This window comes from Psammomys obesus, unplaced genomic scaffold (assembly GCF_907164565.1).
Source record: "Psammomys obesus unplaced genomic scaffold, mPsaObe1.curated_primary_1811, whole genome shotgun sequence".
NCBI lineage: Eukaryota > Metazoa > Chordata > Mammalia > Rodentia > Muridae > Psammomys > Psammomys obesus.
The window spans coordinates 34,381,843-34,404,702 of NW_026585644.1; the positions used below are offsets into that span (position 1 = coordinate 34,381,843).

Consider the following 22,860-nt stretch of genomic DNA (forward strand, 5'->3'; position numbering starts at 1 on the left):
ATCGCGTGTTGTTTGCGGCTCAGTGGGTGGCTCTCCAGGTCGGGGCGGGGCGTGCGCAGGTGGGGCGGCCCCTTGGAGGCCGGGCCTCAGGTCGGGGGCGGGTCCAGGTAGAGCTGCCCTGCGGCGGCGCGGAAGCCCGGCTTCGGGGCTAGGCCGGGTTCAGGTAGGGCGGACGGAGGGGCGGCGGAGGGGGGCAGGGCGGCCGCCATGAGGTACTGCCGCCTCTGCGCCTTCGGTAAGTTGCACTGCTCACCTCCTCACCTGTGGCTCCTCACCCCCGGCTGGCCCTGCGGCCCCGCCCTGCACGGCTAACACCCGCCCCTCCCCCTACTCTGCAGACGCCGACCGGGGACCCAGGCGGCTGATGCGCGTGGGCCTCGCGCTGATCCTGGTGGGCCACGTGAACCTCCTGGTGGGAGCTGTGCTGCATGGTACTGTCCTGCGGCATGTGGCCAACCCCCGTGGGGCGGTCACGCCGGAGTATACCACTGCCAATGTCATCTCCGTGGGCTCGGGACTGCTGGTGAGCGTGGCTGGAGGGTGTACGGGCAGGTGGGTTGGGCGGAGCACGGAAGAGCCTGTAAACCATAGGCGTATTTCTTTCGCAGAGCGTTTCCGTGGGACTTGTGGCCCTTTTGGCATCCAGGAATCTTCTTAGCCCACGACTGGTGAGAGGGGTGGAGGAGGTGTCTCAACTGACTTCCAGTGGCAGGAGCCTCAGATAGAGAAACTGAAATGTCCCTGGGAAACCCAAACAGGTTGTTCACCCAGGTCTTCTACCTTACTAGCACTGGGCCCTGCTGATGCTGGCCTTGGCGAACCTGCTCTTGTCTGCTGCCTGCTCCATGGGCCTCCTCCTTGCTGTGTCGCTCACTGTTGCCAATGGTGGCCGCCGTCTTATTGCTGATTGCCATCCAGGACTGCTGGATCCTTCCATACCGCTGGACCAGGGGCCTGGACACACTGACTGTCCTTTTGATCCCACAAGAATTTATGTGAGTTTATTCTTGTTCGCAAAACTTCGGTCCTCACCTTTGCCCCGTGTACTGCTTTTGCCTCATTCCAAGGCCTAATCCTCTTTGTTCCTTTTGGTTTTAGGATACAGCCTTGGCTCTCTGGATCCCTTCTCTGTTCATGTCTGCAGTGGAGGCTGCTCTTTCTGGTTACTGTTGTGTGGCTGCACTCACCCTACGGGGAATTGGGCCCTGCAGGAAGGAAGGGTTGCAGGAACAGGTAAGGAAGAGGAACAGGAAGGGTTCATTACACACCCGAGTTGCCTTGAAAAGGAGCTGGGGTGTCATTTGAGGCCCAGTTACTGAATCCCCTGTCTCTTGCAGCTGGAGGAACTGACAGAGTTTGAACCTCCTGAGTGTAAAAGGCAGGAAAATGTTCAGCTGCTCCATCACCATCAGGATCTCCAGGCCTCACAGAAAACCTGGGTTTAGGAAAGGTAAAAGGCCCCGGAGTGGGATGCATTCTTGGGGATTGGGCTAGCTTTTTGGTATGCTTGCTCTCTGATGCAGGTTGGCTTTCTTTATTGGGCAGGTGCTCTTCTGAGGTGCAGTCCACGGGTGTTTCTGCTACACATGAGGCCTTGATCCTAGGGTGGTATAAATGGTTGTATTAAAAGAACTTGTTTTTGTCTTCTGTTTGATTACAATTTCTTTTGGAGTGAAGGGCACAGTGCTGTGGTTGAAGAGAAGTTGACCAAAGAATGCAGCAGTCTCAACTACGTACAGAGCTTTAATGAGGGACAGATTGAAACTTCTCAGTGGCACCAGTCACTGAAAAGAAAAGCTGGTGCTGGGGATCCCTCCACACCACTGGCTGATGAATTTGAGCACATCCTGGCACACTGGGCTGTGGGAGGTCTGTGAGCAAGGGGGAAGAACATAAGAGGCACTCCTTAGAGCAGTGCAGGTACCATCAGCTCCTGGGTGGCAGGAGGAGCAGGCTCAGGGTCTGCACTGGCCTTTTTTAAGCAATCCTCCTTGCTGCAGTCACCCTTCCCCCCAGCTGTTCTCTTTGCCCTTTATGACTCCCTCTCTAACCTTGATGGCCATAAGAAACTTGTTCCAGTTGTCTTTGTTAGCAGCCTTCCCTGGCCGCTTAAATTCAATTTTGTTCCTCAGAATGGGGTAACCTGTGGTGGAAGATGGAAAGATGATGGAGTTTGTGCGAGAATAGGAAGGATAACAGCCACCGGGGAGGAGAGAGTGGGATGGTTCTGAGATGAAGTTTTGATGCCACTACTTTCCCCTCCTTTCTGCTTGCCACAAGATGATGGGGCGAGGTGGGGTTCTGTACCTGTAATGAGGCAGGGCAGGGCCCGGACTCCAGTGCTTGCGGCTACTAGGGAAGCCTCATAGACACCTCGCTCATCCCGGGGCAGAACCTGCTCCAGCCTCTGGTCCATTGATACTGTGAGCACCCAGTCTCGAACCTCTTCTCTCTGGGCCTCCTGGAAAAGGGGTAGCACTGTCTTTACAGGGGGTGAGGACAGGGCTTCTTCAGCCCTCAGCCATACATCAGCCCCTCCTGGATGTGAAGGCCACAGCCACTGCCTCTACTTTCCCTGAGTAATAGTGAGGGCTGATGTCACTGAAAGAGAGCAACCCAAAGCCATCCTCCCTTCTCTGGGCCAACCCACAGGTGACACCTTTCCCTTCCCCAGTCCTGCACCCTTACCGGGACATGCTGCTTGGCTGGGAGTGGCACCTCAAAGGGAATGTCTGTGTCCTGAAAATCTGAGTGATCCAGGGCATCCAGAGTCCCTTCTTCGATTGCCTGTGGCAGAGCAGTTAACCATGAGACAGGCACAGCTTGTGACAGGCAAAACCTCCCGATCTCCGGACAATTTCCCTGCTTACATCAGTCAGATCCAAAAACCGGTTGAGGAAAATGAAAGCCATATTCTCCCAGCCAACCTCCTATAACAGAAAAGTTGCAAATGGCTGTGAGCCTGAGTACTTCTTGGAGTCAGGACACTCCAACAGAGTGGACTGTCCTCAGCATCAGGCCTAGACTCAGCTTTGCTCAAGGGAGTCTCCATCTTCCCACTTCAGATTTCCTTGTTTCTTCAGCCCCACCCTTCCCTTGTCCCAGCGTACCTTGGCAGCAGTGCCTGCTTCGTAAAAGGCCTTGTCTGCAGGTAGTAACTGGGTGTGGCGCAAGAGTGACACAGAAAGCCTGGCAGCTATGGTTTCCTGTGGATTAAAGGCCAAGTTTATGATCCTGATCCTGTGTGGCTGAGTGACCACACCAATTAGCCTGTAACTATGGCAGCATGGAGCTAGAAAACCAGCAAGCAGTTCAGAAGTGCTCTAGATCCTGGACTATTCTACTCTTTTCATCAGCACAAAATAACTGGGCCCAGATTATGTACAGGAACCCTTCTACTTCTAGAATGTGACCAAGTGCACGAAATGTATACACACTTACAACCAAATAAGTCAAAAGTCTGTGTACTTTTTGTAGGAGGTACAGAAAACCTCATGATATCTGAGCATTTCAACATGAGGCTGGTAGGGCTGTGAACACAGAGCCCTGTGGTCAGAGCAGTGTGGGAAGAAACGTCATCTCAGCAAGGGTGAAGACTGAGATGCACAGAGGAAATGTGGCGCTCTAAGCCTGAGCTGGAAGCCCCAGAACTGGGACCTGCTCAGCTTCAAAGGTTTGAAGGTGCATCCTTGTGCCTGGGGGCTCTGCAGCCAGTCTCCCCAGCTGCATCTTACCAGCTGTTTGATACTCTGGGCTGCAGATCGTGTAGCATAGTAATGGGCGATCAGCAGCATCATCTCAAACTCTTCATGAGCCGCAGAGTTTGCCTCGCTGGACTTAACCAGGTTTTCACACTAGGAAAGAGAGCACATAGCCAGGCTCGGGTCAGAAGAAGGCCAGGGAGAGATGTAGTGTGGTCACTGCTGGCTTTTTGGACCGAGAAGGTAAAGGTGTATGTCCACTAAAGAAGAGACCAGGACAGGGGCAGGAGAAGGAACCCTTTCATTTCACCGTTGACCCTTCTTCCTTACCAGGTTGAAGAGGACATCCCGAAGATCAGCCCAGCTATGGTAGGCCTCAGCATTGTTGGTCCCAGGAGAGCTAACCATGTCTGTGAAGATCCTTTTGTAGATGTTGAAGTTCTAGAGGTCGGGGAGGAAGGGGACACAAGCGAGGGCTGTGTGTGTGAGCTAAGAGACTGATGCAGAAGGAAGAGCATTAAGAAAATGATTTTGGCAGGAGGACCAGGATTTCAAGGTTATCCCAGGTTCCATAGTGAGTTCTAGGCTGGCCTGGCCGGCAGGAGAGCTATCTCAAAAAACAAAAAGACAAAACCCCTGGGCTCAGTGGTGCACGCCTGTCATCCCAGCACTCAGGGAGGCGGAGGCAGGTGGATTGCTGTGAGTTTGAGGCCAGCCTGGTCTACAAATTGAGTCTAGGGCAGCCAAGGGTACACAGAGAAACCCTGTCTCGAAAAACCAAAAAACAACAACAAAAAGACAAAACCCACAACAGAAACCAAAATTTCATCATACTAGCTGGTATTCAGTGAGCGTGGGTGAATATATAAATGTGAGGACAGCCACAATGTTAACAGTTTAGAGTCTAGAGAGCTCGGATTCTTTACAGGAGAACAACGTCACCTTAAACGGGGCCCACAATTTCTCTTGGACAGCTAGGTCTGTGTGTTTACTAAGAACACGTTGGCTGTTTGGGTAAAGCCTCCCTCCAGGGAGCCTGTGTGTTTCAGGACAGGATTCTGGGTTTGGCTCTTTCAGGACAGGATCCTTTTGAGGGGACTGAAAGGTTGGATGGTTCTAGAGGATGAAGAATGACTTCCTTAGTGGAAACATTCATCCCCAGAATGCTGGTACCTGTGGGTTAGCAGGGGCTCCATGTTGCACATAGAGGGCAAGTGCCTGGGCATAGCCACCTTCTCGGATCAGATGAGTTGCATACAAAGCCACATACTTGTGAAGAATCTTGTAGTTCTGTTTGGGAGTGGAAGAAAAGCATGGTCAAGGCTGGGATCAGCAAGAACAGGCAGTGACAAGAGGCTGTGAATTTTAGGGGGCAAAGGGCACATGTAGAGGAATTTTAATTCAGAACATGGTTGTTCTGGCAAGAGATCACATCCAAAGACCTTCTAGGTCTGTGTGATCCAGCTGGAATAAATATGCCTTTAACCCAGGAGTCAGAGGCAAGTAGATCTGAGTTCAAGATTAGCCTGGTATAGAGCAAATATTAGGTAAAGAAAAGCTTAGGTCCAGGTGCGGTGGTATATGCCTTTAATCCCAAACAATAAAGTTTGTAGAAGGAAGCATCCATGTTTGAGAGTGATGCCTAATTGAGTGGCAGAAAAGGTCTGACAAATCAGAGAAAGATGGACAGAATAGGATATGACCAACTCTAACGAGGAAAGAGGAAAGGGTAATGGGTAATTAATGGGTAATGCAGAGAGGGAGAGAAGGCAGTTTTACTGGGAGAGTTTTACAGAGACAAGTTGAATGAGAGAAGAAATAAGACACATGTAAGGATAGAAAGAGCCAGAGAATGAGAAGGAGCCAGGAGAGTAGGACAGATTGCTGGAGTTAGTTCGAGGCCAAGCAGAGCAATTCAGGGGCTAAGAGAGAAGTCAGACTGAATAACTCAGCTGGCAGAGGAGCTTGAGCCAGAACCGCTGAGTTGAACTAGCCAGCAATGAGCTCAGAAAGAACTAGAAAGGGTGAGCTTATTAAGCAGTAAGTCTCAGAGGCTGAAAACATTCTAGGCCTAGGTTAGATTGTACAGAGGCTAGAAGCTTTCAGGACTAGGCCTAGGTTAGCAGACGGAGGCAGCAAGCCTCTAATACAACAATTGAAACTGGTGCATACAAATTTTACAGGCACGAACAATTCTGATCACACAGTATCAGTATAGAAGACTGCTCTCTGATGTTCATTAGGGACCTCTGCAGATGGCACACTAATAGAGTTCAGAGCTGGGCTGCGCAGAAGTAGGGAGGGGATCAAGAGATGGGAAGGAGACAGCAGTACCTGCTTAGTGGCTGTTTCAATGCACTTATCCCACTGGCCCTGCTCCACATACAGGTCCAAAGCAGCTACTACGTCCACACCCACCAGCTGTGGAGCAATAAGACACATGAGCTGAGCAGAAGGGAAGAGCTCCAGTACCTCTTCAAGAATTTGGCTTTTACTCTTCTTGTTTTTGTGGTGCTGGGGTCTGAACCCAGGGCCTTACACTTGCTAGGCAAGAGTTCAGCCACCTAGGAGACCTCTGGCCTCTTCCTGCATTCTGCCTAACTCTGAGAGCCTTACCGAATCCACTTTGCCCTGGTTCTTAAGGAACTCCTTATAATGCTGGTCCACATAGTCTTCATACCTGGGAAGATGTAGAGATTGCTAACTTCACGGTCCTGGAACACCACGCCGCCCCATACAAGCTCTCCCCAGTGTTTACAAAAGGACTAGAGTGAGAACGTCCCAGTGATTACCGGGGATCTAACTCTTTGGCCACGCGCTTGGCCTTGTTCCACTCTTCACCCTCAATGAAAGCATCGATTGCTTCTTTGACGAGGTCCAGGTTCAGGTAGAGTTCCGCAGCCTGCACAGGGGGATACCAGAGTGAAAGCTATCTCCACCTGACTTGATGGTCTCCCCACTTGGTTAGCTCCCGCCCTCCCTCTCCCAGAACATACCAAGGGCCCTACCCCTGCACACCAGGGTGGTGTGTCAGCCTTCCACCCACGCGCATCCAATCACGGCAGTCCTGGCACCCTACTTACCGCACTGTGCTTTCCTATTCCAATCAGCTGGGGACCTACAGCCCGAACTACTTCCAGACTGCGCTGAGGAGGCAGGAACTTGATGGACAGCTCAGCCGCCTGAGTGGTTGAATAGAGGATGGAAATGGATCAAGAAACAAAGCCTGCTAGGGTGTCTTGGCCTCCATGTTTTTCTACTCCAGCTTTCACCTTTCTTGTGATCCTTCCCTGTCCTCCATCCATCCTCCTAGGCTAAGCCTGGCAATTGAACCTTTGGGCTGACCACCACTGAACCTATCTGATGTCCCCCTTGGCTCACTGCAAGTCTTCAGACACTTGCTTTGCTATCTTGGTAGCACAGTATAAAGAAAACTGAAACGAGAATTGTAGGAAAACCTGCAACTATTTGTGAGCCTCAGGTTAGTGATGGTCACTGGATTTTGAAAATAATATAAAAAGAGAATGGCAAATACCAGTAATATTAAGTTCAACGAGTATTATGTTGAAATGTCAATATTTTAAAGAGTTTACTGTTTTGGTTTTTTGTTTGTTTGTTTGTTTGTTTTGTTTTGTTTTGGACAAACCTTACTTGGCTGTCCTCACTTTGTAGACCAGGCTGGCCTCGAACTACAGTGATCCACCTGCTTCTCCCTCCCTGAGTGCAGGGATTAAAGGCATGTGCCATCATGACCAGGTGATTTTACTTATTTTTATGTTCTGTGTATGCTTTGCCTGCATTTTTGTCTGCATGTCTGGTGCCCATGGAGGCCTGAAGAGGGCATGGGATCCTCTGGAACTGGAGTTCCAGATGGCTATGAGCTGCCTTTTGGGTGCTGGGAACATAACCTGGTTCTTTTGGAAGAACAGCCAGTGCTCATAACCACTGAGCTGACTGAATATTGACTGAAATGTCAATATTCAAATGTTCAGTTGCCAGGCAAAGTAGTGCACACCTGTGATGCCAGCGCTCAGGGAGGTAGAGGCAGGTGGATCGCTGTAAGTTCAAGGCCAGCCTGCTCTACAAAGTGAGTCCAGGACAGCCAAGAGAAACCTTACCTTGAAAAACTAAAACAAACAAATATATAAATGTTCAATTAAGTATTTTACAATTATTTTTAACGCGCTTGTTTTTTTTTGTATTTTTAATTTTTTTTCATCATTTTTAAAAGTTAATCAAAACCAGGTATTAAAAAGCTGGAATAACACATTTGTAGCTTACACAGTGTTTCCAGCAGACAGTGCTGGTCTGGATGATTCTGACATCTTTGTTTAACTGTTTCTCCTGGGGTGTCTACATCTTTAATGATTTTAATTTCCATGTGACCCAATTTAACTACAGCCTAGACTAATTCCCTTGCTCTTTTCCTTTCCTTTCTTGACCTTCCAAACCTGCAAGGCTTAGAGCATGCCTTCTCCCCATCCAGAAAGCCACCGTGTGACCAGTCTGAAAGCAGAGCCCTTACTTTAGTAAACATTGTAAAAGATGCCGGATGCTCAGTGCATGCTGCCTAAAGTCTGCTCAAATCTCACCACCAAACATCAGCCCCTTTACTTCCTTTGTTCTCCCTCCCAGGACCTATTCAATGACCCCCAAAACTTAAGGGCGCCTTGTATGGGAATTAACACAACAATATTTAATTTAGAAAGCTAGTGACCCCTCAGGACTCCCAATACCATATTGCCCTGTACCCGAAGTGCATCATTTAAACCATACATGCATGTCCAATTGCAAAGATACTAAATGAGTTGGCCCATTGCCACTTGTGTGTGATGACGGAATCTAGGCACTGCTCAAACATTACTTTGGGCATTTCTGTGAGGATGTGCCTGGGTGAGGTTAGCACCTAAACTGTAAAGCACATCGACCTTCCTAATGCAGATGGGCTTCATCCATTCAGCTGAGAGCTTGAATGAGCCAAGGGCTTACTTTACCCTGAGTAAAGGAAGCGTCTCCCTGCCCAAAAGTTGTCTGAACTGGGACACTGGCTCTTTCTTCCCTCACTCTGGAGCTGAAATGCTGGCTCTTTTTGGGTCTCCTATACTTTCTCTCCTGGGCTTCCTGCTGGCCAGTCTCCATGCAGATCTTGGGCCTTGCCCACCTAGGTAACTGTGTTAGCCAGTTTGTTTATCTCAGGCATGTATACACACTATCGGTTTTGTTTCTCTGACTGATAGTTTGTCTTGGGCTTGGTGAAGAGTAGTGGGCTGGCGCAGTCTGCTTTGCAGGAGCTGTTGGGTGGAGGTGCTGAAGGAGGGGCCCATGCTTCAGTCACGGCCTTCGCCTGTGACCCTGCATCTGGCATTGATCTTCTGGCTCCTGTTCAAGTCCTTCTTCCTTCCTCAAAGAACCTTATGGACTACTCCAGCCCACAGGGAGCTCATGTGTCTCCAAATTTCACTCCATACACCTCAGTCTTACTTGGATTTGGTAATTAGGTCCCCTAACTTCTGGTTGTCTGTGTCTTACATCTCTTCTAGTCTTTAGATGTTTTGGCTCTAGCATACACAGCAGGCACTTGGTAGGTCTCTGTCACTTGCAATAAAGTCACAGGAGGACCAAGAAGAATATTTTTAAGTGGGAATGGGCCTAAGGGAATCAGGGCCAGGAGATCCTTCAAGTCTCACCTTCATCCAGCACTTCTCCATCAGGCCACTGCTTCCTGAGTCTCGGACTTTGAGGTAGCAGTCCACCGCACGGCTGTATTCTCCAGCCTGTTCCCACTGTCGTGCTTGCTCTACAAGTCCCTCCACACCTCTGTGGGGATGAGAGTATTTAATGATCAGGATGGCGGAGGGGTGGTGTGGTCACTGCTCGCATACCTTGTGGCCTATCCCACCAAGTCCTGACAACACTGCCAGGACATTAGGCTTCTTACCTGGCCCCCTTCTTAGTAGCTTCTCGCTCATACTCTTCCTGTAGGGCCTCCAGCTGGCCAGGTACATAGTCCTTGCAGATCCTCAGAGCATCGCTCCAGAGTCCGGCCTCCTGCTCAGGGTTTCAGGTAGCAGAAGGTCAAGGTAAGGGCTCGGAGAACCCTACTACTACACAGGCTTCCCTGGCATGACTCCTGACTCCTTGACCTTCTCTGTTCCTTTTCTTGCCTATCCTTTCCCTTCTCCTGCCGTTTTCAGCACCAGGAATCGGTGTGGATTTCTGTGGCCTCTCATAACATCTCATCCTCCCTTTGGGACTCAAATACAGTGACTCACCTTATAGTAATTGAGAGCCAGACCTGGTCTCTGGGCCCGAAGCAGCAGCCCTTCTGCCTTCTGAAAGTCCTTTTCCTCCAAGGCCCCACGGGCCTGCCCTACAAGTACTTCAGCAACACTGTCAGGATCGTGGGCCTCCGCCACACGCTGAGCTGCCTCCCAATCCTGGTTGTGGACAAACCTGCCCAAGACAGGGGACACAGGAGATGTGGAGCACAGGACTGAAGCCTCAATAATGGGAGACAGTTGTATAACTGAGGGGTTTTATTTGGTTTATTTGTACTAGGTTTGAAAGTAAAGATGACCATGAAAGGCCCTGTGACAGTCTTTAAAGAAGCTGCAGTGGGGGCTGGAGAGATGGCTCAGTGGGTGAAGGTGCTTGCCACAAAAACTGATGACCTGATTTCAAATCCTAGAACCTGCATGGTCGAAGGAAAAAACTAACTCCTGAAAGCTGTCTTCTGACCTCCACACATGTGCTGTGGCATGCATTTCCACACTCATAGTAAATGAAAGAAAAAAAAAAAAAAAAAAAAAGGTCTGGAGAAACTCACATGAGCACAGCCTCTTTGGGTTTCCCAGCTCGGATGAATTCAGCTTCAGCCTCTTCAAATTTGCCCTAGGCAGAAAGTCACATGTGATGAGAAGGAGGCTGGTGTTGCTGCAGACAGGGTTTGAACTGGTCACAGTAGTTTGCGGCGGTTCTCAACCCTTTGCTCCTTGTGTGGTGGTGATCACCAAACCATAAAATTATTTTCGTTGCTGCTTTATAACTCTAATTTTGCTACTGTTATGAATCATAATGTAAATATCTGCTATTCGACTATGAAAGGTTATTCAACCCCTAAAGGGGTCACAACCTCAGCTTGAGAACCACTATGTTAGGGGTATAGGATGGACAAAATTACATCCATACCTCATCCTCCAAGTACATAGCATATCTGAGATGAATCTCCGGGGTTTTGTGCTTGAGGGCTAGCCGAGCGAGTTCAAAGGAAAACTCAAAGGAGCTGAAATGGAAGATGTAGACACAGTTTGTGCTTAATACTTACAGAAGGCAAGAGAAAATAGAGAAAAGAGAATCGTGGGGGAAAAAAGGGCAGAGGTAAAGACAACAGGTAGAGGTGGCTGGCCAATCCTGTGCCTTCCTGAGCCCAGCGGGAGTGCTCCTGCAGCTCCACCCCTCCTCCAGAGGCACTCTGCCTGGCCTTTGTGACATTTGCACTGAGAGGTCGCCTGTGGGAAGGTAAACCCCTTCCCACGCTCATACAAGCAATCCAATTTAAACACAGTGGGTCACAAAGAAGCAGACACTGCGGTAGGTGGAGACCAGCTGTGACTAAGAAGGGGCCCAGCAGAAGTGGGAGGATGAAACAGGATGATGGGGGATAGGATCATGGTGCATTGTATGTATATATGAAATTGTCTGAAAAGATAGATAAAAGGAAAAATAGACTTTTTTCAATTAACAGAACTATGCTTTGATGACCGAGAAATGTTACTGACTTAGCACAGTCCTACCTTTTCAAGCTGTTTTGGTCCACCCTTCTCTTTAGAACAACTCTTGATAAAGCACATTCCTTCCAAAGATCTCTACTATTTTTCTTTCTTCTTTTTTTTTTTTTTTTTTTGAGACATGGTTTCACTGTCTAACCTTTGCTGGCTGGCCTGCGACTCACTATGTAGTCTAGGCTGGCCTTGAACTCAACAGTGATCTATGCTGGCCTCAAACCCACTATGTAGTTGAACCTGGCCTTGAACTCTGATCTTTCCGCCTCTGCCCCCAGATGCCAGGATCATAAGATCATAAGATGTCTTTATAGGTCTGGCTCACATGTCTTCACGGTCACCTCAGCTTTTGGAATTATTTTTCAGTTGCATGTCAGTTCTCCTTCTCTGTGTGTGGGCTGCCCTGGGAGAGATGGGGCCAGTGGACAGGAAGCATCTTGCAGAACCCACCAGTTGTCAGCAGCATGGTCAATGGCAGCCTCTAGAAGTCCCAGCTTGTTAAGCAGCCTAACTGCAGCCTCTCCTCCCAGGCTCTTCGCCCACAGATAGGCCACGTGTTTGTGGGCATTGGCTCCTCCGTGGGCTTTGGCCACCTGTAAAGCAAAGTTGCTCAAGCATCACCCTTGTTGTCTCTGGCCTCCTGCCTCTGCTGTGATGAGCGTCAGGACCCCACTCCAAACCAGCATTGGAGAGGGCCAAGTGTCAGGTCTCTTGACTTAGGTCATGGTGTTTAGGGACAGAGGATGGGTTTCAGGAAATCCATAAGCCCTTAAAATTATAAGTAAACTTTTATCTATACAGATGTGGCTGTGCTACTGACACAAAATACTCTGGTCTTTGTGACATTGGTTAAAATTAGTTAGGTGAGAATGGGAAAGAGTGATGCATGAGCTTCTTACCCGGTAGGCCTCCTCCCAAAGCCCACTGGTCCGGTACATGTTCACAGTTGCCTTCCATTCCTGGGCCTCAAGGTAGTGATACTCAGCCTCTTGCAGTCGGCCTTCAGCCTCCAGCTCCTGCGGGATGGTGCGTCAGGATGGCAGGGGTGATGGATGCTGGCTGGGAGGGCTGGGCAGGGCCAGAAGGGCTCACCTTGCCCAGGTGAAGATGTGTGTCACTGAGTAGATCTGGATGGTGCTTCCCTACCAGGCGGATCATGTCGTCATACAACTTGTGCTTTTTGAACATGGTGATGGCAAGATCGGGCTCCTCCACTGTCACATACAGCCTGAGGACAGGGGAGCACCTGGAACCTCCTACAGCTACATCCCCACTGCTGCTGCTTCTGGGCCAAGGCCACCAGCGTCACGCCCATCCCTTCTCCAGGCTCTGAAGCCTCAGCTCCCTCCACACTCACCTTTCAGCCTCTCGGTACTTTCCCTGCTTCTCCATTTCCTGGGCCTGCGTGATGTACAGCACCGACACGTCTTCCGGGCGCATGCACTTCATGGCCAACTGTGAACACGGAACCCAGGTAGGTCAGGTCAAGTGCAAGGAAACTCACCAGCTCCTGGCCTATGGATTCTCCCAGCAATCACTGGCATTTAGTTATTGCCGCTTTACTAGTCAGTTCAGGCAATGCCAGGTCACAGGGAGCCCACGAAGAACTGCACCCTGCTAAGGCATGAAGACTGGTAGGCCCGTGTAGGTGGTGCCACATGCGCATTACCACACTCCTACTCACTCCACAGAGCTCTGCAACGCAGGGGACAGGGCAGAGCTATCAAGCGGCCAGGGGCTTTAGAGCGGTAGTTCAGAAAGCCTGGCTCCCGAGACCAACAGCTCTCCTCAGAACCGCAGGCGAGGGCAGGGACCTCTTCACATTTTTTCCCTCTTGCTAGGGATCCAAGTTGCCAGGCTGTATTTTGGTACCCTTTCTTAGCTTTCAGGGAACCAGTGAAGGAGGGCTATCAGAGACCAAGGAGAGGCAGCATGGCTGCCAACGCACAGTCCTTGGCTCATGGGCGCTGCCTGTTCTCTACCTTGTGGGCTTGCTCCCAGCGTCCAGCCTGCGTGTACATGTCTATAGCGTCTTTGGTCCGGTCTCCTTTGGTGTAGAGCTCCTCAGCAATCTGAAATTGAAGATGTCAGCTGGGATGGTGGAGAGACTGGCGCACCACTTTGTAGTAATACTGAAGAAAAGATGAGTACAAGTAAAGTGTGTCTCTAGGAGAAAAGACTAGATCAAAGTCACGTGTGTGCATGTGTGTGGTGTATGATGTATGTGTGTCTGTCTCTGAGTACATGCGTGTGTACAGCATGTGTGTATGTGTGTTCTTGTGTGTGCATATGTTAGGTACACATAAAAACACAGAAGCGAGAGCAGAGTTATTCTATCCCCTCTGTCTTATTTCTTTGAGGCAGTGTCTCTCTCTGAGGCTGAAGCTTGTGAGGTTTAGCTAGGCTGGCTGGCACCCAGCGAGCCCCATGCAAGGAATCCTCATCTTCATCCCCACAGCTGTGGGGCTACAGGTGTGTGCAAGACCATGTGGGTGCTGGGATCTGAACGTAGGTTCTCACACTTGCATAGCAAGTCCTCTTAAGCACTGAGGCATCTATCTAACCCAGTGGAACTTAACGGGGCCTCACATTTCTGCATGTAGGACGGCCTATACTAGTTTTGCTGAAGCTATTCTGAAGAATCACCTGAGCTGGCACAGGAAGAGATCACCGTGTCTGGGGCATGCTGGGATGACAGCAGGGAAGTGAACCTCCTCACTCGCGGTGACACTGTTTGAACTCCAGCAAGAAGGGCTTGATGAACTGTCCTTGGTGAGCCCACATCCTGTTCCAGGGACCCTCCCCAGCACCCTGCGCTGTGCTGCTGCAGCGCTGCAGAAAGGGACTTTTCCTCACCTCATACTCCTGCAGAGACGCGTAGTGCTGGGCCACACGAGGGTAGTATTTAGACGCAGTGTTTCGATCCTGGAGATCTAATATATAAATTGCCTTCTTCCACTGGCGGGCGCCCAGGGCAGCCTCAATCGCTTTAATGGAGCACCTGGCATAGTCAGGGAAGACATTAAATACGTAGAGAAAAGAGGGTGAAAGAAGTGAAGAGACCCTCTGAGCACATTCTAACCTACGTTTTGAAATTTCTTTTAGGCTGTGGCACCCTCCTTTGCTCATAATCTTACTCCATGCCCAAATCCCCATTCTGTCCCTGCGCCACCATACCTGGCTTCAATATAGTGATTGATGGCCGCATCCAGCTGCTTCTGCTGTACCAAGTGGTCTCCCCAGGCCTCCTCTAGCCTTACCACCTCCATTGGAAAGGCCAGCCGAGCCAGCTCAACCGCTACCAGGGATACAAGAGGCACTTGGCTCAGAATTCCAGGGCTGGGACTCAGAACAACATGGTGGGGATGAATGGGTGAGAAGTAGAGGGAAGCAGAACTGAGGCAGTCTAGCTGAATGGATGTCCCCTGGGAGAGGCTGGGGTACAGTGGGCAAGAGTGAAGAGGGTAAAGAATGGCTTGTGAGCGGCTGATACCTTTCATGAACGCATTGCCTTTACAGTAGCACTCAAGGGCCCGCTGTGGATTTCGAATCTTCTCAAAGAGATCACCTGCCTGTCAACACACATTCAACTAACTACAGTGAATGAAACCCACAGAACACAAAGAATCAAGAATCAGCTCCCCAAAGAAAGATGCTAGCAGTCGGGGAGAGCGCTGTGTCCCCAAGACTCCTTTGGGAGGGAGAGGGGTTCAGGTCGTGGGGATAAGAGCCAGGAAAAGGCAGTCAGCATACCCTTTCATAGAGCTCCCCCTTGATGAGGGCCGTGGTGATGTGTTCTACCAGCTCTGTGTTGGCCAGCAGCTCCTCTCTGGTCAGAACCAGGCGCGCAGCTTTGGCAGGGAGCCCAGCTTTCAGGTAGAGGCTGATGGCTGCCAGCCCATCCCCTTGGCTCTCCTGTAGTTCACCTGCCCGTTCCTCCTGCTGCGTGTCCATTAACCACTGATAGTAATCTCGGCGTAGCTTCTCCAGGGCCGGGTGTCCCTGGACATGCACACAGGCCGCTAGGAACTTCATCCCGCCTCACCCTTCTAGTTTCCATGTCCCTCCTGGTCCTCTGTGACAGTAGGGCTCCTCCCATGGTACCAATATGTTAATTCCTCACTGTATCAGGAAGCCCCAACCCCATTCCAAAGCTGACAGCTTCCTTAGAAAGACTTCTGAAATTGATAACGCCGAATTCTGAACAAAAGACAGAAACAATACCTTTGCCTCAGCCACAGCAATGCACTCATCCCAGCGGTGTAGCTCCTGGTACATGTCCATGGCCTCCTCAACAGCATTCTAGGGGTGCCACAGGGAAGAAAAAGGATGCCAGGAAGAGGGTCAAATCCTAGCAAGCGCTGCTCAGCCTGGCCAGGATACCAGGCATGATTATTCTCTCTCTCTCTGTCTCTCTCTTTCTCTCCTTCCCTCTCTCCCTCCCAGTCCCACTCCCTCTAGAAATTGACCTGAGTGCCTTGCACACCCTAAGCCTGCTACTCCAGTTGTGGGTTTACTATTCACGATGAACTAAATGAAGCCTCAGACTCTGGCTCTTTGTATGCACAGGTGCCCAAGGCAATCTGTCTTAAAGGAGGCTCCTCAGACTGTACAGGTTTGGGGCTCCACAAAAAAACCTGGATCTACCCTGTGTACAAAAATTGCACAGAGGTAGCCCATGGCAGCTCAGTGTCCAAGAGGGTTCCCTAATAATAGGAACAGGGACGGTCTCTGACATGAACTCGTGGGCTGGCTCTTTGATCATCTACCCCTGAGGGGTGAGCAGCCTTGCCAGTCCACAGAGGAAGACAATGAAGCCAGTCCTGATGAGACCTGATCGACAGGGTCAGATAGAAGGGGAGGAGGACCTCCCCTATCACTGGACTGGGGGAGGAGCAAAGGCGAAGAAGAGGGAGGGGGGGATTAGGAGGGGGTGGGGATGGGCTACAGCTGGGATACAAAGTGAAAAAACTAATTAATATGAAAAAATAAAAATTAAAAAAAAAAAGAATTGCAAAGACAGGTTCTGCAGTAGAGAGGAGCTAAGACACCAGTTTGAAAGGAAGAAGAAATCAAAGACCAAAAGAGGATATTTGCCTAGATAAAGACTAACACAGAGGAGGCATTGGATGACAAAGGCATTGGATGATGAACTCTGAGCTTAAAAGGTCTCTCCAAGCTTTCCAAAAACACACTGACTGGCAGTCTTTCACTCCTCTCCCTTCCCAAGAACCCCTCCTCCATCCTGTCCCCTTTCTCCTGTTACCTGTTCCAAGAAGATCATTTCTGCCAGTTTGTAGTTCTTATCCAGCATGGCTAGACGTGCTCGGACCTGATAGAAGTCTGTTCCTTCTCCACCCTCCAGGGAAAAAAAAAGACATTTGGTCTTTCAGAGCAGGCGGACACAGGAAGGCCAGGAGGACATGGAGGCTAACAGACTTGAGAAGCTAACGATCTTTAACGAATGGACTGAGCAGCCTGAGGTTTTACGGGTAATTTCAAAGTGGTCCAACTTTAGTGATGAGGGGCTGGGCAGGGTAGAAGAGGGTAGGGAGGCTAGAAAACTAGGAATCTCCGAGCTACAACCAACACAAGTGTCAGCGTGGGAGACTGAATGAGTCAAGATGATACTTGCATATTCTCTGGACACCTGGTCTGCAATCTCATTGGTCTCATGCAGGAATCGAGCTTTTGCCACATGGCCCAAAGCAGAAAAGCACCTATAGCATGGAGGCAATAACACCAACAGTTACATCATTGATTACAGCACTTCATTTAGTCATTGGTTCAACCAAAATGTATGTAATGAGTATCGTGTGTATGTGTGTGTGTGCGTGTGTGTGTGTGTGTCCTGCACACACTATTACTATCACAGCCCAGAGAGGAACAAGGAAGATGAAGGCCTTGCTCTCAGGAATTTTTCCATTCCAGTACAGACAGATAATTGTAAATGGACAAAGACAAAGAGAGAATGAAAAGTAAAATGAGCCGTGCTGATGCTGTCACCAGTGGCTGAGGAGGCTGAAAGTGCTGGGACCTGACAATAAAAAGCAGCTAGCCACTGGTCAGGCGAAGACTAGCTTGCTATTACAAAGTGGCAAGTCTGTCAAGGGGGCAACCAAGACCTTCCTCCCTGGATTTCAGGCCTGCTCCACAAGAGGAAATGCATTTTTTGCGGTAGGAAGTCATGGGCCCTAGTGGGGAAGCTACTGCTGTTATATTTGCTAAATGTACGTGGCACGCACATCAGATTGTCTTCTGGATAGTTCCAGTGCTGCCCTCAGCGTTGGTCAGAGAAGCTTCTTGTGTCGTGGGCAGACATAACTATAGAGACATAACTGGTCGAAGCAATGAGAACAGACTGCCGAATGCTCAGCCATAAGTGAGGCACATGTGTCCCCCCTCTAAGGCTCAGGGACTGGAAAGAATCAGAACGCTGTCTTCCAGGCGTGAGATGGCCATGGTGCGTGGGAACCATCAATATCCTGTTATGTAGATGGAGGCACGCAGGAGGCCTGGCCCTTCCCTCAGGACCTGTGGGCAGTTATGGTTATGGTTAGTGGTGGCCCGCACGCGCGCACTCGAGTGTGTGTATGTAGACTTTCTTCAGTGGTGTAGCCGCTGATAAGGTGTCTGCGCTCCTGTAAATAACCCTTCACCCTGCTTCGATAAGCAACTCTAAAGAAACTCACTGGATCATTAAAAAAGAGAATTAAGGTAGAAGGGGGACTGGCTGGGAAGAAGAGGATCATAAAGAGTGAGAAGGGACAAAAGTAATGGGATGAGTACGATAAAAGTGCATTACAATACCATAAGGAAACCACTAATATGCATGATTAATATATGCTAATAGAAACATTTTCAAGAGACTGAGTCAGGGCAAGCTGGGGCAGAGGGAACGCCATGCAACAGTCCCAGCAAGGATGAGCAGGGCATGCTCAGAGCCAGAGGATACGGTGTTGCTGGAGACTGATGGGCAAGTAGGTAGGTGGAATAAGAAAGGAGCAGAGACAGACTCTTGCAGGGTCACTGGCCATGGCAAGCAGTCTAGGTTTTCTATTGAATGTAACAGTAAACTATCAGAAAGTTCTGGACAAAAACCAATTATACAATTGTTTTGTTGTTTTCTACACAGGGTCTCACGTAGGCCAGGCTGGTCTTGAACTCATCATTTAGTCAAGGATAACTTTGAACTGATTCTCCTGCTTCCACCTCCCAAGTGCTGAGATTATAGGCATGTGCCATAATGTCCGGTAAATGTAGTGCTGGGGATCAAGTCCAGGGCTTCATGTACGCTAGGCAATTATTGAATTACATCCCTAGTCCTCTAATTGATTTTTCATTTATTTATTTGTCTGTTTGTTTATTTATTTATTTATTTATTTATTTATTTATTTATTTTTGAGGCAGGGTTTCTCTGTGTAGCCTTGGCTGTCCTGGACTCACTTTGTAGACTCACAAAGATCTGCCTGCCTCACTCTCCCAGAGTGCTGGGATTACAGACATGCCACCGTTCCTAGTTTCTAATTGATGGTTTTAAAAAAGCTTTGCCAGGTGTTAGTGGCACACACCTTTAATCCCAGTACTGCATAGGTTGGGTGTGGTAGTGCAAGTCTGTAAGCTTAGCACCAAGAGGTAGAGTCAGGAGGATCAGAATACCAAGGTCATCCTTGACTATAGATGAAATTTGAGGCCAGCCTGGGCTATGTAAGACTTTGCTTAAACACAAAATTGGGGCTGGAACAATGCTTAGTAAGTAGTTAAGAGCACTTCTGCTTCTTGTAGAAGACTAGGGTTCACAACCATCTAGAAGTCCAGTACCACGAGACCTGATGCCCTCTTCTGGCCGTCATGTATACCAGGCACAAAATATATGTATGCAAGCAAAGCAATCATACATGTAACAATAAAATAAATGTTGAAATAGTAAAAAATAAGGTGGAGTCTTTAGGACTTGCTGATAGTCTACATGAGGAGAAGGGAGCAGGGTAGAGGGTGAAAAAGCACAAGGATGCTTCCTAGAAGCAGCAGGCATTTATTGAGTACTTACAACATCATAAGCCTTTTGGACAAATTCTCTTATTTGTTCTTTATCCCCATCACCTGCCACTCTTTTTCATAATACTATGTAGTAAACGCTATCATCAGTGTCCCACTTTATATGGTGAAAATCAAAGCACAGGGTTGGAAAGGGTAAGAAACCTCTCTAAGTTTACATAAGTTGGGAAGTGGAACCAAAGTCTGAACTCAAGGGATCTGAAGCCACAGGTCTGTCTAGTACCTCTGTGTCACCCCCAGGACAGACTCAGAAGGCATGTTAAGAATTGTTGGACAGGCTGGAGAGATGGCTTAGTGTTGAAGAGTGCATAATGCTCTTACAGAGGATCTGAGTTCAACCCCCAATACCCATATCGGGAGGCTCACAACTGCCTGCAACTCCAGACCCAGGGGACCCTATACCTCTGGCCCATGCAGGAACCAGCACTCATGGGGACAGACCCACACACATACACATTGTGGTGGTTTGGATGAGAATGCCTTCCACAGGCTCAGATGGTGGAAGACTTGGTCCCCAGCTGGTGGAACTGTTTGGGAAAAATTAGGAGGCGGGGCCTTGTTGGAGGAAGTGTGTCACTATGGGTGAGGCTTTGAAGTTTCAAAAGTTCTCTGCCAATTCCAGAGTTCTCTGCTTGCTGGTTCCAAGATGTGGGCTCTCAGCTGTCCAGGCCATCCATGCTTTCACTCTACCATCATGGATTCTATAAGCCTATTTTATGTTTTCTTTTATAAGCTGCCTTGGTCATGGTATTTTATCATAGCAGTAGAAAAGTGACTAATAAACATTTAATTAAAAATAATTAGCCATAGCCAGGCATGGTGTCACATGCCTTTAATTCCAGCGTTCAGGGAGGCAGAGGCAGGTGGATCTCTGTGAGTTCGAGGCCAGCCTGGTCTACAAATCAAGTCCAGGACAGCCAAGGCTACACAAAGAAACCCTGTCTCCAAAAGCCAAAAAACAAACAAACAAAATAAATAAATAAAACCTAAATCTTAAAAAACTTAAAAAAAAAAAAAAAAAAAACCCTCTTGGGTTGGAAATGCAGCTCAGTAGTGAAATGCAGGCCTCACAAGCATAAGTCCTGGCTGGATTCTTAACATCATGAAAAGAAAAACAAAACACACACAGCAAGAATGCAGACAAATAACCTCTTTTGGTTTGTTTGTCTGTTTGAGACACAGGTTTTTCTATGTAGTCCTGGCTGTCCTGGAACTCACTCTGTAGACCGGGCTGGCCTTGAACTAATGGAGATTCACCTGCCCCTGCCTCCGAAGAGCTTGGATTAAAGGTGTGTGACACCACCACCAGGCTGACAACCTTTTAAAGGGGAACCTTGCAAAGAAAGGGAAAAATATTGAGGTGTAGTCAGAGCCAGAGGGATGGCTCTGCAGTGAAGAGTGTGCACAGCTCCTGCAGAGGACTAGCGTTTCACTCCCAGCACCTCCATCAAGGCGGCTCACAACCGCCTGAAACTCAACACTCTTTGACCACGGCCGGCACCTGCACTCATGTGCACAGACCTACACACTGACATTTTTTGTTTCTTTGTTTTTTGAGTCAGGGTTTCTCTGTGAGGCCTTGGCTGTCCTGCACTTGCTTTGTAGACCAGGCTGGCCTCCAACTCACGGAGATCTGCCTGCCTCTGCCTCCCAAGTGCTGGGACTAAAGGTGTGTGCCACCACTGCCCAGCCCACACTGACATTCTTATACACAAATTTTAAACTATTTTGAAAAACATATATCCTTCAAATCTAGGGTCGAAGGGTGTCTGCGGTCAGTGTACCAGGGAAGGCTCGCACAGCGGGCAGTGCCTGGACTCAGGACAGAAGCAGCCCGCAGGTGAGCACCCACAGGGCCCCTAGCTGCCAGCGTCTCAGCAACACGTGGCCCTCACCTCTCAGCAGTGTGGAGCTGCCGGGCCTCCAGGGCCAGTTTGCTCAAGGTTTTCCACATTGCCTCTGTTTCCGGGGTCATCTCCAGGGTCTCCAAGAAGGCTGTTGCCCTGCAGAGGAAGGGAAGCAAAGCACAGGAGTGACGCAGGGTCTGGAGGAGGAGAGGAACACCAGTGCTGTGGCAGGAGGAGGGGGAAGGAAGGCCCTTTGTGTCCAGGTTCCTCCTCGGCTCACAGGGCCCTGTCAGCGGTGGCAGTTTAACAGGCCACTGCAGGTGTCCCCTAGACCCACGCTTGCTCCCAACACTGGTTGTCAGCAGACTCTCACCGGGTATAGTTGCCGTCGTCGATGGCTGTTCCAAACTCAATCAGGCCCTCATCCAGGGTGTAGGCAACGGTAGTCACGCCTTCCGTCACCATCACCTCTGTCTTCCCACCGCCTCGCTCCAGACCTACAACATCTCCCTGTAACAGTCCACCCAAGTCTGAGTTAGAGCTTCCACTCACCCAGACACAGAGCAGGCCCATGCTCACCTACCCAGGGTCCACACCGGGGAATTACAGCGGTCTTGTTTCTTATCACTGCATTTCTCTCAGGCTTATAAAAATGCCTGAGCTGTGGCACTAGCCTTGGGTTAGAGTTAACAGATGTCAGCTCCAATGCCTGGAGGTATACTAACGAAGAGTGGCAACCAGTTCTTCAGCAATACTACAGGTTAAGACATGTGTGACTCTGTGAACTCCTAATTGCATGTACACACATGTGACTATACACGAGAAGGCTAGAAGACAAGCTTAGGTGTCATTCCTCAGGTGCTTTCCACCTTTTCTGTCTTGAACCAGGGTCTCTCCTTGGCCCTGGCATTTACCAAGCAATTGGGTGGAGCTCCAGGGACCTGCCTGTCTCTGCCTCTCCAGTTCTGGGATTGTAAGTGTGAATGCCTTGCTTTTTTTGTGTATATTCTAAGGCTTAAACTCAGGCCCCTCCACTTGCAAAGCAAGCACTTTGCCAAATGAGTTATCTTTTCAATTCCCATATTAAGTATACTTTTTAAAATATATTATTCCTTTTTCACATTTACTTATTTAGTGTGTGTACATCCATCCACGTGGGCCTTGAAGACTAAACTCAGGTCATCAGGCTTCGCAGCAAGCACCTTTATCCTCTGAGCCATCTCACCAGGCCCCAGACTAGGGATTCTTGAAGGTCCTCCTGTTAAATTACAACTTAAACCTGGAACATACTCTTTCTTTTCATGCACAGCTGATTTCACATGAAGAAATCACTAAGAATGTTCCCTTCATCTATGCTACCCATCCCTCTTAAAATAAAATAAAATAAAAATCAAGAGAGCAGACAGGGGAGCAAAGGCCAAGAAGCTAAAATCTGAGCAGGGAAAATGGAAAGTGAGCAAGTGGGAAAGATAG

General features: G+C 49.3%; 2 protein-coding genes across 6 annotated transcripts in view; one reads left to right on the forward strand and one right to left on the reverse strand.

The window, feature by feature from the left end:
- The first annotated feature begins 88 nt into the window (after positions 1-88).
- Krtcap3 (keratinocyte associated protein 3) lies at positions 89-14,567 on the forward strand. Of its 3 annotated transcripts, XR_008722406.1 has the most exons (8): positions 89-235; positions 339-523; positions 609-668; positions 789-995; positions 1,099-1,233; positions 1,338-1,450; positions 12,632-12,956; positions 14,086-14,567. XR_008722406.1 is itself a non-coding variant. In XM_055627002.1 (7 exons), the coding sequence occupies exons 1-6, from the start codon at positions 208-210 to the stop codon at positions 1,443-1,445; spliced, it is 723 nt and encodes a 240-aa protein (XP_055482977.1). In that variant the 5' UTR covers positions 89-207; the 3' UTR covers positions 1,446-1,450; positions 1,546-1,645. The 3 variants fall into 3 exon arrangements, 2 of the variants coding, with proteins under 2 accessions (XP_055482977.1, XP_055482988.1); XM_055627002.1 differs by lacking the exons at positions 12,632-12,956; positions 14,086-14,567 and adding an exon at positions 1,546-1,645; XM_055627013.1 differs by lacking the exons at positions 12,632-12,956; positions 14,086-14,567 and adding an exon at positions 1,546-1,645 and having other exon boundaries at positions 89-163.
- Ift172 (intraflagellar transport 172) overlaps positions 1,243-22,860 on the reverse strand; it is a 40,407-nt gene continuing 18,789 nt past the window's right edge. The window contains exons 17-49 of one of the 3 annotated variants that reach the window (XM_055626938.1): positions 21,761-21,897; positions 21,436-21,543; positions 17,118-17,202; positions 16,749-16,841; positions 15,707-15,784; positions 15,236-15,484; positions 14,976-15,054; positions 14,660-14,780; positions 14,339-14,483; positions 13,465-13,554; positions 12,840-12,937; positions 12,575-12,710; positions 12,382-12,498; positions 11,933-12,075; positions 10,890-10,983; positions 10,528-10,592; positions 9,974-10,154; positions 9,640-9,749; positions 9,389-9,518; positions 6,785-6,883; positions 6,494-6,603; positions 6,318-6,381; positions 6,036-6,122; positions 4,875-4,991; positions 4,032-4,142; positions 3,735-3,854; positions 3,111-3,206; positions 2,871-2,930; positions 2,689-2,787; positions 2,308-2,461; positions 2,052-2,143; positions 1,738-1,871; positions 1,243-1,600 (exon numbers count right to left, since the gene is read on the reverse strand). In XM_055626938.1, coding sequence (XP_055482913.1) covers positions 1,782-1,871; positions 2,052-2,143; positions 2,308-2,461; positions 2,689-2,787; positions 2,871-2,930; positions 3,111-3,206; positions 3,735-3,854; positions 4,032-4,142; positions 4,875-4,991; positions 6,036-6,122; positions 6,318-6,381; positions 6,494-6,603; positions 6,785-6,883; positions 9,389-9,518; positions 9,640-9,749; positions 9,974-10,154; positions 10,528-10,592; positions 10,890-10,983; positions 11,933-12,075; positions 12,382-12,498; positions 12,575-12,710; positions 12,840-12,937; positions 13,465-13,554; positions 14,339-14,483; positions 14,660-14,780; positions 14,976-15,054; positions 15,236-15,484; positions 15,707-15,784; positions 16,749-16,841; positions 17,118-17,202; positions 21,436-21,543; positions 21,761-21,897 — 3,558 coding nt within the window. In that variant the 3' untranslated portion in view covers positions 1,243-1,600; positions 1,738-1,781. Of the gene's footprint in view, positions 1,601-1,725; positions 1,872-2,051; positions 2,144-2,307; positions 2,462-2,688; positions 2,788-2,870; positions 2,931-3,110; positions 3,207-3,734; positions 3,855-4,031; positions 4,143-4,874; positions 4,992-6,035; positions 6,123-6,317; positions 6,382-6,493; positions 6,604-6,784; positions 6,884-9,388; positions 9,519-9,639; positions 9,750-9,973; positions 10,155-10,527; positions 10,593-10,889; positions 10,984-11,932; positions 12,076-12,381; positions 12,499-12,574; positions 12,711-12,839; positions 12,938-13,464; positions 13,555-14,338; positions 14,484-14,659; positions 14,781-14,975; positions 15,055-15,235; positions 15,485-15,706; positions 15,785-16,748; positions 16,842-17,117; positions 17,203-21,435; positions 21,544-21,760; positions 21,898-22,860 lie in introns of those variants that run through there. The other 2 variants (XM_055626958.1, XM_055626948.1) reach the window with 2 other exon arrangements.

Excerpts from the sequence above, each read along its gene's own strand:
- Krtcap3 (XM_055627002.1), top strand. The coding sequence starts at position 208 with ATGAGGTACTGCCGCCTCTGCGCCTTCG. Across the intron at positions 524-608 it reads CCGTGGGCTCGGGACTGCTG|AGCGTTTCCGTGGGACTTGT; the intron begins GTGAGCGTGGCT and ends TTTCTTTCGCAG. Across the intron at positions 996-1,098 it reads TTGATCCCACAAGAATTTAT|GATACAGCCTTGGCTCTCTG; the intron begins GTGAGTTTATTC and ends TTTTGGTTTTAG.